Below are 17,850 nucleotides of genomic sequence, written 5' to 3' on the forward strand. Positions count from 1 at the left end.
CCATCCCCAGCTCCCCAGACTAACCAAAGTCCATCAAAGGAATTTTGCAGAGCTGGAAACCAGAGCAGAATCACTCCTCTGTGTTCATTTGCCAGATGTGTTTAGAGGAGGTTTATGACCTCATGTAATTACCAGTGTCCAGAACACCTCCTCCTCTCCCCAGGCCAGGTGGCTTCACACCTGGCACCACAGGATGTCACCTCAGTCCTGCCTGTTCCCACCTTCCGATGTCCTGCTCATCCTGCTGCTCCCCACCACACCCATTCCCAGCTCAGACGTTTTGCTGACCGTGGCTTGCTGTGCTGGCCCAACTCCTCACACCTTTCCAACCCCTCACAGGGGAACCACTGCTGCCTGGAAGGGTCAGGAGCAATCCAGGCAGCTCCTGGAGGGTCTGGCTTGACATGAGAGGGAGATGGCTGCAAACAGGAGTTGCTTGGAGACACCAGGCAACAGAAGATAAACCAACTGAAGATAAACCAGCATCACCCAAAAGGGACACAGCACCTCACGCTGGGTTTGCTGGCCCCAGAGGGAGGGCAGAGGTGTCTGCAGCCACTGCTGCCACAGCAAGAGCTGCCCTTCCAGTTCCAGCCTGGCTTCTGGAGAAACACCTCTGCCCTCTCCCTGTGCCAAGAGCAACCCCTGCTTCAGCACGATGGATCCTCTGCTGGATGTCAGGATCCTCCTCACACACAGAGATACTGAGGCACGTGGTGGGATGGGGCTTGCCCAGGAGCTGAGTGTTCCTCTTGTTTTTCAGATCAGCAATGTCAGCTTCTTCATGCTGTCTCCTGCACTGCTGTACCTGAACCGGCAGTACTGCCAGAAGAAGGCTGTGCCCCTCTACTTTGTCTCAGGGCTGCTCATCCTCGTAGGTGGGTGCCAGGGTTGTGGGAAGATCAGACAGGTTGCCAGACTGCCAAACATGAGATTTTTGGAGGGTCTCAGTAGCCAGAAAACTCGGCTGTGTAACCAAGCAGCCAGGTGTGTCTGAAGCCTGCAGCCCACGGTTCCTGCCAGCTGTGGATATGCAGCTTCCAGCCCTGTAGTTCCCCTTGGTGTGACTGGATTGACTCAGTCCAGCCCCCTTGAACACCAAAATCCGTGCTCTTCAGGAATGGTGTATCTTCAGGAACGGCCCCCAAGAACCTCCCAGGGCTTGTGGGAGGGTGGAGCTTTGTCATCTCAAGATGCCCTTGCTCCTTGCAGGTGTCTTCTCCATGTACTTCCACATGACCCTGAGCTACGTGGGACAGCTCTTGGATGAGCTCTCCATCCTCTGGACGCTGGCTGTGGCTTACTCCTTCTGGTACCCCCAGGCTTACTTCCCCAAGTGCATCAAGACCAGGTATGACCCCGAGGGACACGGGGCAGGCTCTGAGGGGAGGGATGGACACTGACACTGAGGTGTAGTGACCCACAGATCCCCCAGTTCCCCTGCAAGGGGTCAGCTCTGAGGTCACTGAAGGGCTTTAGGACCAGGCCCTTCATCTTTTGGCACTGACAGAGGAAAAGTCAAAACCCTCCTGTGCTGGGCTCCTCTCAGCTGGAGCTGTTTGTGTTTGTGTTACTGCAGAGGAAACTTTGCATGGAGAATTTCAAAATTAGTTAGGAAATGAAACGTTCCTGAACATTAACATTCAATTACTCACACTGTCAATCTATTCCAGCATCCTCTGTCATCCACAGAGAGCTTTCCCTCAAGGCTGAGGGGGGGTTCCCATAGGACAAGATGGTTACAGCCCTCATTTTGAGGAGGGCTGGCTGGGCTGGAGGAGCCCAGCAGAAAGGATGAGGCCACTGGGAGGGCATGAACCAGCAGAAATGGGAACCCAGCAGGGTTTTACTCAGAGGATGTCTCCTCCTGGCTGAGCCCTCTGAGCCAGCCCAGTTCCTTGCAAAGACCTGCTCCAAGTCTGCTCTTCCCATGCCGAACAGGAGGTCACCAGGAGTTCACCGTGGAGACGCGGCTGGGGGAGAGGAAAGGGACTTGGGAAGGGATTTGCATGTGAAAGACCCCTCTGAGCCCTATTGTTGCTCAGGGAGCCCAAACGGGTGTTTGCACAGCCCTGCCTGGCAGCCCCTCCCTGTGCAGAGCTCCCTGCCTTTGCCTCATCCCTGCAGCACCATGGAAGTGCAGGAGTTGCCTCCTGGGCTGTCCCAGACCCACCGAGGGGCTGCTCCCTCAGCTTTCCTGCCAGGGCCCCACAGCCACTGAAGTCAGCCACGGACAGACAGACAGACAGGAGGTGCTGGAAAAGCGTTTCCCCTCTCAGGACAGGAACAGGACCTTTCCCATCCTTACCCTCCTGTGAGCCCTGGGGCACTGACACTCCCAATTCCCTTCAGGAGGCATTTCTTCTGGCTGACTGGTATCACCACCGTGATCAGCACCTTCATGTCCTTCATCAAGCCGACCCTCAATGCCTACGCGCTCAACTGCATCGCCTTCCACCTGCTGTACCTCACCTGGAGGGAGCTCAAGAAGTAAGGAGGGGGCTCAGGGGTTCCCTGCAGCTCCTGCTGGGCAGGGATTGTGTCCTCAGCAGTGAATTGAGCCCAAGTCTTCTCCAGGTGTACTGGGGAGGGAGCAGGCAGAAGCCCAGGCAGGACTGTGGGCAGGGGGCACAAGAAGAGCACCTGGCCCAGAATGGGGACAACCCATGGGACAGTGGTGGAGTCATCATTCCTGGAAATTTTCAAAAACCCTGTGGATGTGGCACTTGAGACAGGGTTTTGTGCTGACATGGTTGGTGGTGCTGGGTTAATGGTTGGACATGATGATCTTTTCCAACCCTTACAGTTCTATGAGCCCGTGATTCTCCCCCTCGGCTGCCATCTCTGCAGCTCCTTCCCTTTTGTGGGGCATTTGGGAGCTAATGTGGGGCTGGGTGTCTGGAGAGAAAGACAGGAGTGCTTTGGCATCTCCCAGCATCATCCTCACACTCAGAAAGTCAGAAATCCTCTCCCCAGAGCCACACTTCTCCAGTTCCTGTGGAATTCTGAGGAACACTCTCCAGAAGGAGCTTGCTGGGGTTTACACTGCTGCCAGTGCAGGCAGGAGCCAGCCCTCTTTAAAACTCCCTTTCCTTCCAACACGATTACTCTGCTCCCTGTCCCTCGCTGTGTCTTCCAGGTGCAATGACAAGCGGGTTCACCGGATGGCCGCGGTCATGGTCATGTGGTGGGCACTGGCCATCACCAGCTGGATCAGTGACCGGTGGCTCTGCTGGCTCTGGCAGGCCATCAACTTCCCCTACTTCCACAGCTTCTGGTAAGGGCTCCAGGAACCCCAGCCCAAACGTTTCCTGGGCTGAAAGGTCCACAGCAGAGAAACAGCGGCCAAGGTGAAACAGCTGCATTATTTCTCCACCTTCTCCCCCTCCCCTGTCACTTGTCTCCTCACTCAGCCCCAGCATTCAGCCCTAACCACTCTTTAATGTCGCTCTCCTCCACACCAGACAAGCACTGTTTTGCAAGTAAAATAGTTCCAGAAGCCCTTCCAGGTGGGCAGCTGGCTCTCAAAGGGCTCTGGCTGCTCCTGGGGTGCCATGTGAAGTGCAACATCCCTGTTGTTATTTTAGCAGCCAAACTGAAAGGGAGGGCTTTGTTTGGAGCTGACACTTCAGTGCCTGCCCAGGTAGGGCTGCAAGTGCTGCACACTCAGATCCATCCAGCCAGGGACAGACAATGCAGCCAGGAAATGGGGAATAGTTGGAATGAGTCCCCTGTGTCATCCCAGCCCCTCTACACCAGGAATTGTCCCTGGCCCAGCTCACAGAGCTCTGCCAGGATTTCCCTGTAGGCACAAACCGTGCAGGACCCACACTCCCTGCAGCTCTCCTGGGACCTTTGGGGGCTGCAGCCTCGGGGTGACCATGCCAGCAGGCAAAGATCCCTCTGTCCAACACACAATTTTGGTTTCTTTGGCAGGCACGTGCTGATAGCCCTGTCCCTGCTGTACTGCTGCCCACTGGTCATCTACTTTGACGTCAGCTACGAGATGCCCTCGTTCAAGCCAAAGCTGGAATACTGGCCCAGCGACTCATGGCCTGTTGTGGTGCCCTACGTCACCCTGGAGGAACCCCACAAGCAGTGCTAGAGCTGGGTGCCCTCAGGCCTCCCTGGGGCGTGGGGTGTGTGATGCTCACATGGGGAACATCTCAGTTGTGTTCCTCCTGTTCCTCAGGCAGGGGCAGAGTGGTAGCAGAGTGGGCAGGGAGCAGCTGAGGCCTCATGATGCTGGGCATGAAGCAAGGTGGGAGCCCACAGGTGCCTCGGAAGGCTCTGCCCAGGCTGGTGTTCAGGGAGCTGGAGATTTCCTCCCGCAGATCCCCACGAGGAGGGGAGGGACACGGTGCTGCTTCTGTGTCCTCTGTGTTAGTCAAGCACCAGCACCCCTTGCTGACAAGGGGACTGCGGAGAACACTGAAGCCAAACTGGTGACAGCTGGGTTTGTTGGGGCTGCTCTAATTATTATTATTAACTCTATTTATTGATTTATGTGGTCTTACTCAGGAGAGCTGTGCATTAAAGCTGTGGACACTGACTTATACTGAAGCCCTTCTTTTTTTCTCTGATTGCACCACATCCTCTCATCTGCCAGTCACTGCCATAGACAGGGTGGCCAAAGCTCTCTCTGACCCAGGGAGAGCTGTTTATAAAGAGAAATCCTGGGTGACAGCCCAAAAGAGGCTCTGCTGGCCCAGGTCCTGAGGTGCCCTACCCCAGGCTCTTCCCCTTCCTCAAACCCCAGTGGTCTTTGTTCCTCCCCAGCTCTGAATCTCCAAAGGCCACAAAGGTGACTTTCTGGAAGGGTTGTCTGAGGGCAGGATGAGGTAAGGAGACAGGATGGTCAAAGCTGGCTGAATGAGGGGATTGTCCCGCTCTGCTCTGCACTGGGGCAGCCTCACCTCCAGTGCTGGGGGCACTTGGGGCACCACAAGATCAGGAGGATCCAAAGCTGTTGGAGAGTGTCCAGAGGAGGGACACGGAGCTGGGGAAGGCTCTGAGGAGCAGCTGAGGGCACTTGGCTCGTTCAGCTGGAGCAGAGGAGACTGAGGGGAGGCTCCTCGGGGGCTGCAGCTCCTCCCGAGGGGAGGCGGAGGGGCAGGGGCTGAGCTCTGCTCTGGGACAGGGACAGGAGCCCAGGAAGGGCCGGAGCTGTGCCAGGGCTTGGGATGGATCTCAGGGCAAGGTTCTTCCCCCCGAGGCTGCTGGCACTGCCCAGGCTCCCCAGGGAATGGGCCCGGCCCCAAGGCTGCCAGAGCTCCAGGAGCGTTTGGACAGCACTCTCAGGGATGCTCAGGGTGGGCTTGTTGGGGGGTCTGGGCAGGGCCAGGGGCTGCACTGATCATCCCTGGGGATCCTTTCCAGCTCAAGTTATTCTGGGATTCTGTGATTTTAAGACATTAGATAAAAACGTCATTACCTTTGCAGGAACAAAGAGGTGTAGAGCCTCAAGAGAAAGAGTGATGTGCTTTCTTGGTTGTCCCCACTGTTGCTCTCGCAGTCATAGGACGCTCTCCTGTTCCCTAAACCTTGCTGCTCACAGTGACAAGCTGAGCCTTGTGGTGGGTCTGGGTCCTGGTGCAGCCTGCAGGGACTGTCACCGGTGAGCACCAAGCCTGGCAGGTGGCTGAGGATGGCTCCCTGCATCGCAGCCACACAAAGGTAATGTCACTCCATTGACCATTTTTGGGCCCCTGTGAGTAAAGCCACAGCAGGAGCACGCTGGATTTTATCTCTGCGGAGAAGGTGACCGGCAGTGCCTTCTCCCACGGCCGCGGCTGCCTCGTGGCTTCCTTTGCAATAGTCCCCTGGGCCACTAGATGGCAAATTTGGCTCATGAACCCCAGCAATATTTCATCCTGGGAGAGGGATGCCTTGCCCTGCACTGACTCCCAGGCCTGGCCTCTCTGTTCTCTCCATCCCCCAGCACTGGGGTCAGACACCTCTCCTCCAGCACTGCCACTCCTCAGACACCTGCACGAGGTGCAGGGCACCGGGAACTCGCATCTCCAGCCTGTGCACGGCCCTGTCTGCCCGTCCTGGTGCCCATCTCTTTGTCTCCCCTGCGTGCCACCGCTCCCACCTCTCCCCTCATCACCCCGTCTCCCTTTCGCTGACCCTCTCTGCCTCTCTCCCCCCTCCTCACCCTTTCCCCCGGCCCATCACATTCTTCCCCAGCCTATTAATAACTTCTGGGCAATTGCACCGGGTCCCCGCTGGGCCCGGCCCCGCCGCCGCCGCTGCCCCGCGCAGCCACTGAACGCGCCGGCAGCAAGTTCAAAAGTGCAGCGGGGCTTTCACAGCCCCGAGCCCCGTCAGGGGGTGGAGGAGGCCGCTTCCAAAGAAAAGGCGGCGTTGCCAGGGAGCCCCTGGCACAGGAAAAGGGGGTCACCTTCACCTCCGGCAGGACCCGCCGAGATGGACAGGCGCCAGCAGCCCCGCGGGCTGGAGATGCTGGGAGCGGCCGGGGGGATGAAGGGCTGGGCTGGGGGCGAGCGGGGCTAATTGGCCACCTCCGGCCAGCGAGCCCCGGTGGGATGCTCGGCCCAGTGGCCAAATCCCCCCGTGCAGTATGGAAATAAGGGAGGTGTCCCCGGCGCTGCTGCCGGGAGAACAATGTTGCTGCAGTTGAGTGACTGTAACAGGCCCCGATGACAGCCGGGGCCGCGTTAAAAATGCCTATTCAAGCAGATCAAGACATTGAGAGGCCTCGTGGGGATCTGAAACCCTCGGGGATTTCTGGATGAGGCCAGAAGCTGAATCCCCAGCCCTGGGAACCTGGGGAAAAGAAGAAAAAAAAAGGAGAGAAAAGAAAAGAAACCCACAAAGCAGCTTTAAAAGGGCGGCAGTGCCCGAGGCTGGGCCTCCTGCATCGAGCAGGGCTGCAGCCTGAGAAAGCAAAGCAGCCCCAAAAGCAGCCTGTGACGGTGGTCTGGGCATCCCCAGGGCTGTACAGGGCTATGTGAGGCTGGGTTTGCACCTCCAAAATGTCCTTGAGCTGCTGGGGATGCTCTGTCCTTCCTGCCGGGGAGCCACGGCTGCAGTCTGTGCGGCAGAGCTGACAAACACCCCTAAAAACTGCCAGGGGGACGGAGAGATGGCCAGAACAGTGAACGGGGAACTCCTCGGGGGGTGAGAGGCTGCAGTGGCCCCTTCTCCACACCCTGGGGAGTTGTGAGGGTTCCCTGTGCCCCGGCCCTGTGGGTGTGACGGGTGTGACACCAGCTCAGCACAGAACAGCAGGCAGGGCAGGAGGAAACCCAAAATCCCCGTGCTCAGGGGGCCCGGCTGGGACCGGCCACAAAGAAACCTCTCCTTAATTTTGCCACATCATTTCTCTGCTCTGGTTCTCCAAGGGGCTGCATAAACCACAGAAAGGAGAGGCAAGAGAAGGAGCAGGAATAAAGAAGAGGATGGAGGCTGCTCCTGTCAGCTGATGCCAGATTAAAGAGGTTGGGAAACAACAGCATCAGTTGAGTCTCTTTGGTGCAATTGCAAAACAAATGAAAGAAAAACGTTGATAAGGCACCAGTCCTGCAGCATCAAGGATTAACATCTACCTGTTCTGCTGCACCAGTTGCCTCCTGCTGTTTCAGATTCCCAGGATTTGGCTGGCACACTGGAAACTTTTCAAGGCAGGGTGATTTATCTGTAAAAGATATTGCACATTCACAGACCCGCATAAATAATGCAAAAGTAATTAATAATAACTCAGTCCCCGCTCTTAACAATGCCAGGAAAAGAAATTGCTTCACTGGAGTGTCGCTTACGCCTTTTGGAAAAGATCTTTATTTGTTAAGTGTCTTGGAGAGAAAGGACAGGGTAGTTTTGAAACAGGGAATGGATGTCACACTGTCCTGGGATTGTAGTGCCACCCTGGCAATCTTCAGGATTGATTTAAGGAACCTTCTGCTGGAGTCATGTGAAACCAACATTGATTCAGCTTTGATTTTATGTTTAGTTTTAATCTCCCATGTTCCCAGTCAAAAGTTTGAAACCAGGAACACAAAGGGCTGAGAAACCCAGGAAGGAAAGAGATAAGCTCCAGGAATTATTACTTTAAAAAGTCTTGTCCTTTCAACTCTCAGTGGAACTTTTGAGGTTGGACACAGGATTTCCAAGTTGGGGTCTGACAGTCCTGTCCCACCCACTTCACAACTGCTAAGAAAAATACTCTTTTTTTCTTTTCCTCACTGTTTTCCCTACATCCTTGCTGTCCACTTTTCTTAGAAGACAAAACTAACCATAAATTCCAGGATTTCATAGATATTGGTGGCTGCTCTGGACAGGTGGAAGCTATCATGTCCTGACTAGCTGACAGGGAATATTGTCACTGTATTCAGGGAATTCTCTGTCACTGTTTTTGCAGGGTGTCGAGGTCCCTGCCTGCCTCCTTCTGTCTGAGCTGCACCCACAGCCAGGCCTGGGTTTGGCCAGGGATGTGGGGAAGGAGAAGCACAGCCATTACCTGGGCAAATAAACCAGCTGACCAAAAAATGAGGTTTTAATCAAAAGATCAAATAATCTCTTCAGCTGTTTCTATAAACCCCCGTGGTTTGGTTCCACTTGGGAAGACATTCTCACTGCTGCTGGCAGAAGAAAAACAAGCAGCTCCCTTCTGTCTGGCAAAGTGGTTTGAATAACTTCAACTCTGCACTAATGGCTGCTATCAAAATACCTAAAATGGAAGGATTAATTTTTCTGTGCCTTCCCATTACAGCTCAAAACGTGGTTTCAATTAGGGTTGGCCTCCACTTCTTTTTTTTGGTTTTTTTTGTTCACTTTCTATGAACATTCAGTCGCTTCTGTCCCTATTCATGAGCTCAGTTCTGCAGAGGTTCTTCACAGATGTGTTCAAACACAAAACTGGACTGTACTGAAATGTCACACTTCGCTTCTTTGACACAAATATTTAACAAAAGGCAAAGATTTACCTGAAATGCTGAAATATCCATCATTAAATTGTGCATGGGGTTATAAATCTCAAAATCTGCTGTAGATGCTGCATTTATTTAGATAGGCCTTCAACAAGAGACCAGCTGTCTCAGCTCCCTGAAATGTTTAAGCATATGTTTAATTTTTAGAATATGAATAATTCCATTGATATTGATGGCACTTACTTACACTTAAGAATATATTTTGCTGAGCTGGAGCAAGGAATAGTGCCATGTAATGCCAATAAAGTGCAAATTGCAATATCTCACTAAGTGCTTCCTGGGACCAATTTAAAAATTAATCAATGAAGATCTGTTGTGTGAAAATGCAGGAATTAATATATGTGAGATTTTGCTGTTTGCTATCCTAATATTGCCAAGTATTAACATCCACCAGAGCACTGACAAGTGAAATCAACCCCAAATCTGTGAAACAGAGCAAAAATGGCAACAAGTTGCATGTGTTGTTCATCATGAATCATCTTATCAGGCTTCACAATTTATCCATGTAACATTAAATAACATTTACCATCCTTACAGGCAGACACAGATATAGATTAATTCCAATTAAGATTTGGAATGGGATGATCTTTAAGGTCCCTTCCAAGCCAAATGCTCTCAGGGGTGCACAGGGTGGGATTGTTGGGGTGGGTGTGCAGGACCAGGAGTTGGACTCATGATCCTTGTGGGTCTCTTCCAGTTTGGGACATTCTGTGACTCTTAGTGATTAAAATATCATACAGCAAAGGGTCAAAAATAACATTATTTTCCTCTTTATGCCTCTTAGCCTCCACAAAACTTTTTTTACAAGGATCAAATAAAAATTTCCAGGCACAAACACTTCAGCCATTTATATTTGCCCTCACAATTTTCCTCCTCACAAGTTCAACACCCCTGACATCGCCTGTGACCTACAGAGACCTGGGCCATGCCCCTGCTCCCCTGGGACGGTGTCACCAAATAAATAACTCTATATCCATATGCAAATGATTGCTGTTTTCAAGCTGTTCCCCAGTGACCTCACACACTGCCCAGACGGTGCAGGAATATGTTTCCCACATATGTCAGATGTTCGGTGACACATTTCACACGTATTTAAAATAGATCTCCTGGCCTATAAAAATGCCCAGGCACCCAAACCAAGCGGCCTGCACCTGCAGAGTTTGCAGAGTGCACTTCCAAAACTGGTTAAAATGGGTCCAAATTGATTGAATCCTTCACCCAGCTCAAATATAGATGGTTTATAACTTTATAACTCATGGGAGGGTATTACCTGGCTGATTTGATGGCTGAGTAACAAAGGGAAGGAATTTGTTACAGCTCTGCCTCCACAGTGACAGCTCTGAATGCTCCCTGTGTTGGTCGAAACAGTGTTTGTCACATGTGTTTGTCACTTTATATCCCAGCCTGACTCCCTTGAAACTGCACTGGCTGTGCTTTTATGCAACAAAATCCAGCTCCGGGGTGTTTGAGATGTGCCACGCTGCTAAAAAACGGCTTTGCTGCAATCAGGGGCGCTCCTGTCTCACAGGTAACGATGGCACTGATAAAGCTGAAGTTTCAGTGGGCTGAATTTCAGCATGGCAGGGCCAGCCAAATGCCCTGAGTCACTGCACGTTGGCATTGCCCTCCCTGCAGCGTGGGGCACTATCTGAGCTGGGATGTACCTGAGCCAGGTAGAGCAGAGCTCATTTGAATATATTTGCATATCTGGCAAACCTTCCTGCAGTTGCTGTGCAGACAGGGGAAAGCTATTTTTTTACACCAGAAAAACACTTTAATGGAATCTGTCATGGGAGCAGCTGACCCAGAATCCACCAAAAAAAGCCAGAAATTCTTAATAATTTCATACAATCAGAATTAATCACTATGGTTCAGATCATTGAGTCCAACCACCACTTAAACCATGTCCCTAGGGAACACATCCAAAAGTTTTTTGAACACTTCCAGCAGTGGTGATTCCACCACTGCCCTGGGCAGCCCATTCCAATGCTTTGCAACCCTTCCTGTGAGGAAATTTTCTCAATATCCAACCTAAACCTCCCCTGGACCAACTTGAGGCTGTTTTTTGTCCTGTCCCTTTTTCCCTGGGAGCAGAACCCAACCCCTACATGTGTGCACCCTCCTGTCAGGGAGTTGTGGAGAACCAGAAATCCTCCCTGAGCCTCCTTTTCTCCAGGCTGAGGCTTAGAATGCTCCAGGCTCTGAGAAACAGCTCCAGGAGCTCTGGTTTTGTCTCACAGTGTGCCCTGAGTGCAGAGAGCATCACACACCACCAGGCTGGGGATCCACTGCCCTTGGAAAATGCCAGTGCCTCTCAGAACCACCAGGATGAATTACTGGAGTTGGAAACAGCAGAAACACCAGTCCCAAAAGGAGAAGGCTCCACACAACATGAGAAAAGCTCAGGATGCTCAGAACCAGGGCAAGCATGAGTATGCAGCCACTGCACTGCCACCTTAGAGCCCCAGGAAACTCCAAGCACTGGGAGGGCCTTGGGAGAGGTTCTGCCTCTGTAGAATCATGAAATGGTTTGGTTTGGAAGGGATTTTAAAGCCCATCCAGACCCACTCCTGCCATGGGCAGGGACACCTTCCACTATCCAAGCCCCACCCAACCTGGATTTGGACACTTCCAGGGATGGGGCAGCCACAGCTGCTCCAGGCAATGTGGGGTAGCAATTCCTTCTCACTATTTGAGCTCCTCAACCCAGAACACAGCTCAGAACAGGCTCTTTGGTGCTGGTCAGACTTCCCTACTGATCTCCTTCTGCCATGCTCTATTTTTCAGGTGATTTTTTTCTCTCATCTGGTATCTTTCAGTGACCTAAAGGTTGTCCTGCCGAGGGTGACAGTCCCCAGTCACAAGGTGGCCTCTCAGCGTGCAGATGGGCACTTTTCAGACTTTGGCAGCAGCCAAAAGCAGCCCTATGCAGAGCACACACCGATTTCAGCAGTGGATTTCCCTCCCTCCTATTGTCCCACGATTGTGTTTGCTCCAGTGGCCACATGAGGTGCCTTGGCCCATCTTCTCCAGCTGTCCTTGTGCCAGCAGTTTGTATTTAGCCTGGGACAAATCCAGCCAGTGAAATTCTCCCTGTGGCAGGTCTGGCCAGCTCTGGCAGCACCAGGCTGTTCCATCACTTGGCCAGAGCTGACCTCTGTGTGCAGAGCACGAGGGGAAGGTGCTATCACCTCAATAGCCAGCATGGAGGAGTGATGGGTGTCTCTTCAGCAGCCCATTATAATGCCAAGCTCACCTTTGGTGTTAATGAGGCCCCTTCATTAACAGCCTGGAGCAGAGGGGTCAGGGGCTGAATAGTGACAGGCTCCTTTCTCCCCCAGCAAGCTGGTGCTGCTCATTCAGAACTGGGTCACGTTGGCGGGGCAGTTCGAAGACGCTTGTGCTGCCCATGTTGCATCTGCAAGGGACGTGACGTGTTTGGGTCTATTCATCTGGCTCTTTTCACCAGCACTAAATACCCAGAAAGAATAAAATAAATTCTCATTGTGTTCCTGCTTACTAAGAAAATTTTCCCTCTTCCTTATGGTTCAGAGGGTTATTGTACATTTAAATCCTTCTGCGTTTTTCAGTAGCTATAGCATGCTATAATTTAGATTTTCCTCGGGCACAAAAGAACTTAGTTAAGCTAAACTCTATTACAGTGTGGGTTGGGTTTTTTTACAAAGTCCTTCATTAATAAGGAACCAAAGAATTTCCAAGCTGTCTGTAATTTTTCCCAGATGCAGCTAGTAGTTGCTAGGAGTATCTTTTTGGCAATCAGAGTTTTTGGTTATTAACAATCTGGGCTTTTGCTACACTACACCAGTGTTAAATATGTTCTGTGAACGCTGCAGTGTGGAGTGTGAACTGCAGAAGGGGAAGGCAGACAACAGGCAAAAGAAAATAATTTTTTAGAAGAATAAACACTGCTGGGGTTCTCAGCTGATTGAAACAAGCACAGGATTCCCTGCAGGGATCCCAGTGTTGATTAACAAACCAGGAGCTGCAGCCCTCACTCACCTCACTCCCAGCTTCTCCCTGTCACCCTGAGGTGAGCCTGTTCCAGACACAGAGCAGGGCAGCACCCAGGCTCCCCCAGAGAAACCCAGCTTCAGGATTCGGGACAGCATCACACAAGGACGTGATGCTGTGGTTGGCGAAGCTGTGGCTCACACCAGGAGAAAGATCTCTGCCCCTTCTTATTTAAATATCACAAATCCTGGATTTCAGCTGCAGATTTGCTCATCCTGGGAACACCACAGAGCACTTGGCTCATGGGATCTGCTCTGCAGAAGTGGGTGAAGACCACTGTAATCCTTTTGCAGATGGAAGAGAAGGCAGTGAAGTCACTGACATCAGAACTTTCCACTCAAGCATGTTGCACATGGACACAAAGTGGCAGAGTGAATTTTCTCAGAGGAATCCTGCTCAAATGTGAGGTTTTTATCCAAATCTTTAAACACTTTAGAGCTATTACAAGATGATAATTTTTCTGCACTGCCTGATTCTTTCTGTGCTGGAATCAGCCTTGCTTGTTCCCTGGCTGGTGTCCAAGCCACTGAGGGCCTAGACTGACCACAGAAGTCGTGGTCTTCAGTGCAAGAGTGGAAGCAGGGAAGGCTACAACTAAATTAGTAATGAGAAAATAATAATGAATGATGAAAAACAGTGAAACAAACTTGTTTCTCCAGAGGCAGGAAGGGGAAGCCACAAGCACAGACATACAAATCCATGTCAGGGACCTGCAGTCAATATACAGCTGAGGTACAGCCCACCTCGCAGTGAGGGATGCTAAACCTAGAGGAAAGAACTTCTGCTGAAAAATGCTGAAAATTCGGGCATTTTTGGCTGCGTGAGGATGGTCTGGAGGGGCTGCTGGGGAGGGTGTGTGTTTGAGGGGGTCAGTGCTGTGTTCCTGCAGAGAAAGGGAGACAGGGGAGGGAAGAAGTACCTTGAGGGGCAGTTTGGTCTGCAGTTGCCTGTTCCTCAGATCATCCCAAGAGCTGGGGTGGGCTCTGCCAGTCTGGTGACTGCAGGGTCACCTGGGCTGCTCTGTCAGGACTTTCCCCACTGGAACACCGGGACTCATCTGATCTCTGCTGCTGCCTCCTCTGCTCACACTCCCCAGGAACAGCCACATTTGGCTTGTCAAGTATCCATGGTGTGCACAGGCAGGAGAGAGAAAGAACGTGTTGTCCTTTCCCAGGGTTGAAACCTGGGAAAACACCCCCGAAATCTTTCCCATCCCTGGCCAAGGCAGGGATAAGCACAGTGCGAAGTCTTTTTTCCACTTTATTTTCCATCATCCCCAACTCTCACGGGACAGAACCAGCCCTTGGCATGGTCCCCTACCATGGGCCAAGCCAGATTAAACACACACCTTTCAGTCCAAGACAAGGATCTTTGAGGCAAGACTCTGGAAAGAAAAATAAAAAATAAAAAAACCCAAACAAAAATGAAGGAGAGCTGTCGTATCTCATTTGCATATTTGAATATGCAAATAAGGGCTGTTTCTTATCCATTGGCACTGGCCCTACTGTAGATGGCAGCAGCACAGCGGATCTCTGCCAGCATCCAGTGCCACAAAGAAAGACGCTAATTGGATTTGCAGACGCTTATTGCAAAGCCCAGAAGTTGCTGGAATAGGTATAAAGAACCAGGAGCTCAGCCCACAGCTGCCTCGGGTGCGAAGGCACTCGGCTGACAGCTCGTTAGCTTGAGATCTCCCTGCAAAATTAGGAGTTTGGAGAAGCCTGGACGGCTGCTGGCTCCAGCATCCCCAGCACCCCAAACTCCCAACACGCTCCTAAAGAGCCTGGCAAATTTTCTACCCTTGGCTGTGATTTTATTTAATTTTTTTTCTCCTTTTTGAGGGGAGCTTGAAAAGAAAATCGGGGTAGGTTTGATCAGCGGTTGCGCTGGAAACGGTTCAGGCTGGGAACTGCTAGCGGAGCAAAGGCTGGTTCTAGGAATTTCTCTCCTTGAGTGTTTTCACAGTTGAATGTAAAGAGCCACCCCAGCACATTTTAAAATAATCCATTCACGCCACTTCATCGAATATCCTGAGCTGGAAGGGATCCACAGGGATCAGCAAAGTCCAGCTCCAAACTTGTTGCCCCAGCAGAGAGTGCTTGGAGCACCAGGTGGTGCTTACCCTAAATGGGACACCCCAAATTGTTCAGTAAAAATGTGGTTTAATGCCCAATAATTGGGCTGCCAGAGTGCATGTGGAAGCTGAGGCACCTGGCTCTGGGTTTCCCATCTTGGAAGTGTCCAAATTCTTGTTCAGATCCTGCCCCTGAAAGCTGGAGGAGTGACCTGAGCAGAAGTGGGATGGCAGCTGTGTCCTGCACTGGGAGAGCACAAAAACAACCATTAACACCAGACTGGGCAAAAAGGCATGGAAAAATTGCCATTGAGGGAAATTAAAACAAAAGGCAAATTCTAACAATGTTACAGAGGAAGTAACAGGCAATTTTTCAAGAAAAAGCTCAGGGTCTGGTGTGTCTGAACAACGTCTCTTGCACAAGGTGGAAATTCAGCAGAGCAAGAGAAAACTTGGGAAACACGAAGACATTCCCAGGAAATATTCTGCCCTGGGAGCACGTAACCACCAAGGACTGTGATGAGGCTGTGAGTGAATAGCCAAGATGGGGAGGTAGAAAATAAAAAGATTTAGACCCAAGAGTCACGTGCATGGGAATAATGTTCACAATTAAAGATATCAATGAGAACTCCCAGAGAAAGAGGCCCTTTCTCAATGGAGAAGAAAAGGGACTGTCCAAGGAGATGTCTCTTGGGACTGCATCAGACAGAAACATGGAAAATTAAAACCGGAGCATTTAAAGGAACCCAAATCAGGCTCTTTTTTGTTGTTGTTGTTGTTAACTGAAGCGATTAAGCATTTTGCTTCGCTAATATCCTCTATCAGGTTGATGAGGTAAAGTGGCTCTTTAGAACGATTTGGGAACCGATTAATCCTCGCCTGTGGCGATCAGTCAGCGACACACAGAGTTATTGGCTAACACGGGGTTTTTTCTGCTGCCTCGCAGAGATCAACAAACTATTTCAAACAAGAAAGTTGCACGGAGAAAAATTCTGAGCGAGTTTGCTCGGAAACAGTCACCAATTGCACTTGTAAAGATCAGTCCCGCGTTCCTATAGGGCTGGCAAAATTGAGAGCTATAACTTGTCACTTAAAACTGTAAAAAATAAAAGGGTAAAACTCTCCCCGGGAGGGGGAAAGAGGGGGGAGAGGGGGAAGGAAGGCGGGAAGGGGAAGGGAACTGCGGGGGAATGAGGGACAAAGGGGAGAAATGAGGGAAGTGAAGGGGAAATGGGAGCCGAGAGGAAATGTGGGAGACTAAGGGGAAGAATGAGGAGAAAATGAGGGAAAATGAGGGGAAAAGAGGGAACTGAGGGGCAAAATTAAGGGGACTGAGGGGGAAAATGAGGGGAATGAGAGGAAAATGGAAAGTGAAAGGAAATGTGTGAGACTGAGGGGAGAAATGAGGAAGACTGAGAGGGGAAATGTGGGAGACTGAGGGGAAAATGAGAAAAACATAAAATGAGGGAAACTGAGGGGCAAAAAAAGAGAGGAAGACCAAAGGGAAAAGGAGATAAACAGAGGGAAATGAAGGAGACTTGGGAGATAAATGCGTGAGACAAGGGGAAAATGGAAATTTGAGAGGAAATGTGGGAGATGGAGGGGGAAAAGGAAAGAAAATGAGGGGGGAAACGAGAAAAACTGAGGGGGAAAATGAGAGTGGGGGGAAAGGAGAGAAGCTGAAAGAAAATGAGATTGAGGGAGAAAATGACAGAAAACATGGGATACTGAGGGTGAAATGAGGAAGACCGAGGGGAAAAGAGTGAAAGAAGAAAAACAGAAATAAAAAGGAGAGACACCAAGGGGAAAATTGAAAATCAGAGAAAATATGGGAGATTGATGGAAGAAATTAGGGAGACTGAGAGAAAAAGGAAAGAAATTGAAAGAAAATGAGAGTGTGGGCAATTGAAAAGAGACAGCAAAGGAAAAATGAGGGAGAACAAGGGAGAATAAAGGAGTAAGGAAAAAAGGAGGAGAACAAGAGCAAATGAGAGAAACTGAGGGGAAATGAGAGATAGGCAGGAGGAAAAGGGAAGCACTGAGGGAAAATGAAAGACAAGGAGGAGGAAAATGAGACGGGGGAACGTGAGGGAGAGACGGACAGAGAGAAAAAAGGCGCAGGAAAGAGTGAGGATGCGGAGAACAAGGCGAGCCCTGCCCGGCCATCCCAGGCAACCGACCCCACCGCATCGGGACCTGCAGCTTCCCTCGTCTGCTCTTGTTCCCACCTCATTTGTGTCGGGAATTAACACACCGTCGGGGAAACGTGGAACGAGGGCGGGATGGGAGCAGAAGGGGCGGGATGGCGCGGCCGGGAGCGTACGGCGAGGCCCACACGCCTGGTGCCGGTGTTGGTGGTGCACTAAGAGGAACAGCACAGAGGACAGAACCGAGAACAGGACTGGGGACAGCACCGGGACAGCAGCCGGAGCGGAGCGGCCGCCGCATCGCCCCACACGGGGCTGGGGGGGGCGGCCAGACCCCGCTCCCGCCCCCCGTCTGACCCACAGCGCTGGTCCCGCCCATAGCCCCGCCCACTTTAGAGCCCGCCCGCCGCTCATTGGTGAATGCGCCTGTCAATCACGGTGAGGAGGGCGGGGCCCCGTCCCTCGGCGTGCGGCGCGCGGGCATTGGCGGCGCGCGGGGGCCGCTGTGGCGCTGAGGCGGTTTCCGGTTCCGCGGGGCGGGCGCGGGGCTGGCGCTGCCTGTGAGTGACACACAATGAGGCGGGCGGCGGGGCCGTGAGGGGCCGCGACCGAGCAGGCGGCGGCCGAGGCGGTGGGGAGGGGGGTG

At 51.8% G+C, this 17,850-nt stretch overlaps 1 protein-coding gene and 1 long non-coding RNA gene across 2 annotated transcripts in view; one reads left to right on the top strand and one right to left on the bottom strand.

The window, feature by feature from the left end:
• ACER1 (alkaline ceramidase 1) overlaps positions 1-4,552 on the top strand; it is an 11,117-nt gene extending 6,565 nt beyond the window's left edge. Inside the window, exons 2-6 of the mRNA XM_033520203.1 lie at positions 764-878; positions 1,213-1,351; positions 2,353-2,490; positions 3,140-3,277; positions 3,937-4,552. Coding sequence (XP_033376094.1) covers positions 764-878; positions 1,213-1,351; positions 2,353-2,490; positions 3,140-3,277; positions 3,937-4,105 — 699 coding nt within the window. The 3' untranslated portion in view covers positions 4,106-4,552. The remainder of the gene's footprint in view (positions 1-763; positions 879-1,212; positions 1,352-2,352; positions 2,491-3,139; positions 3,278-3,936) is intronic.
• Positions 1-5,652, bottom strand: part of LOC107215347 — a 15,792-nt gene extending 10,140 nt beyond the window's left edge. The window contains exon 1 of the long non-coding RNA XR_004500377.1: positions 5,435-5,652. This is a non-coding gene — a long non-coding RNA (uncharacterized LOC107215347). The remainder of the gene's footprint in view (positions 1-5,434) is intronic.
• Positions 5,653-17,850: the final 12,198 nt, after the last annotated feature.

This window comes from Parus major, chromosome 28 (assembly GCF_001522545.3).
Source record: "Parus major isolate Abel chromosome 28, Parus_major1.1, whole genome shotgun sequence".
In the NCBI taxonomy this organism is placed as follows: Eukaryota; Metazoa; Chordata; class Aves; order Passeriformes; family Paridae; genus Parus; species Parus major.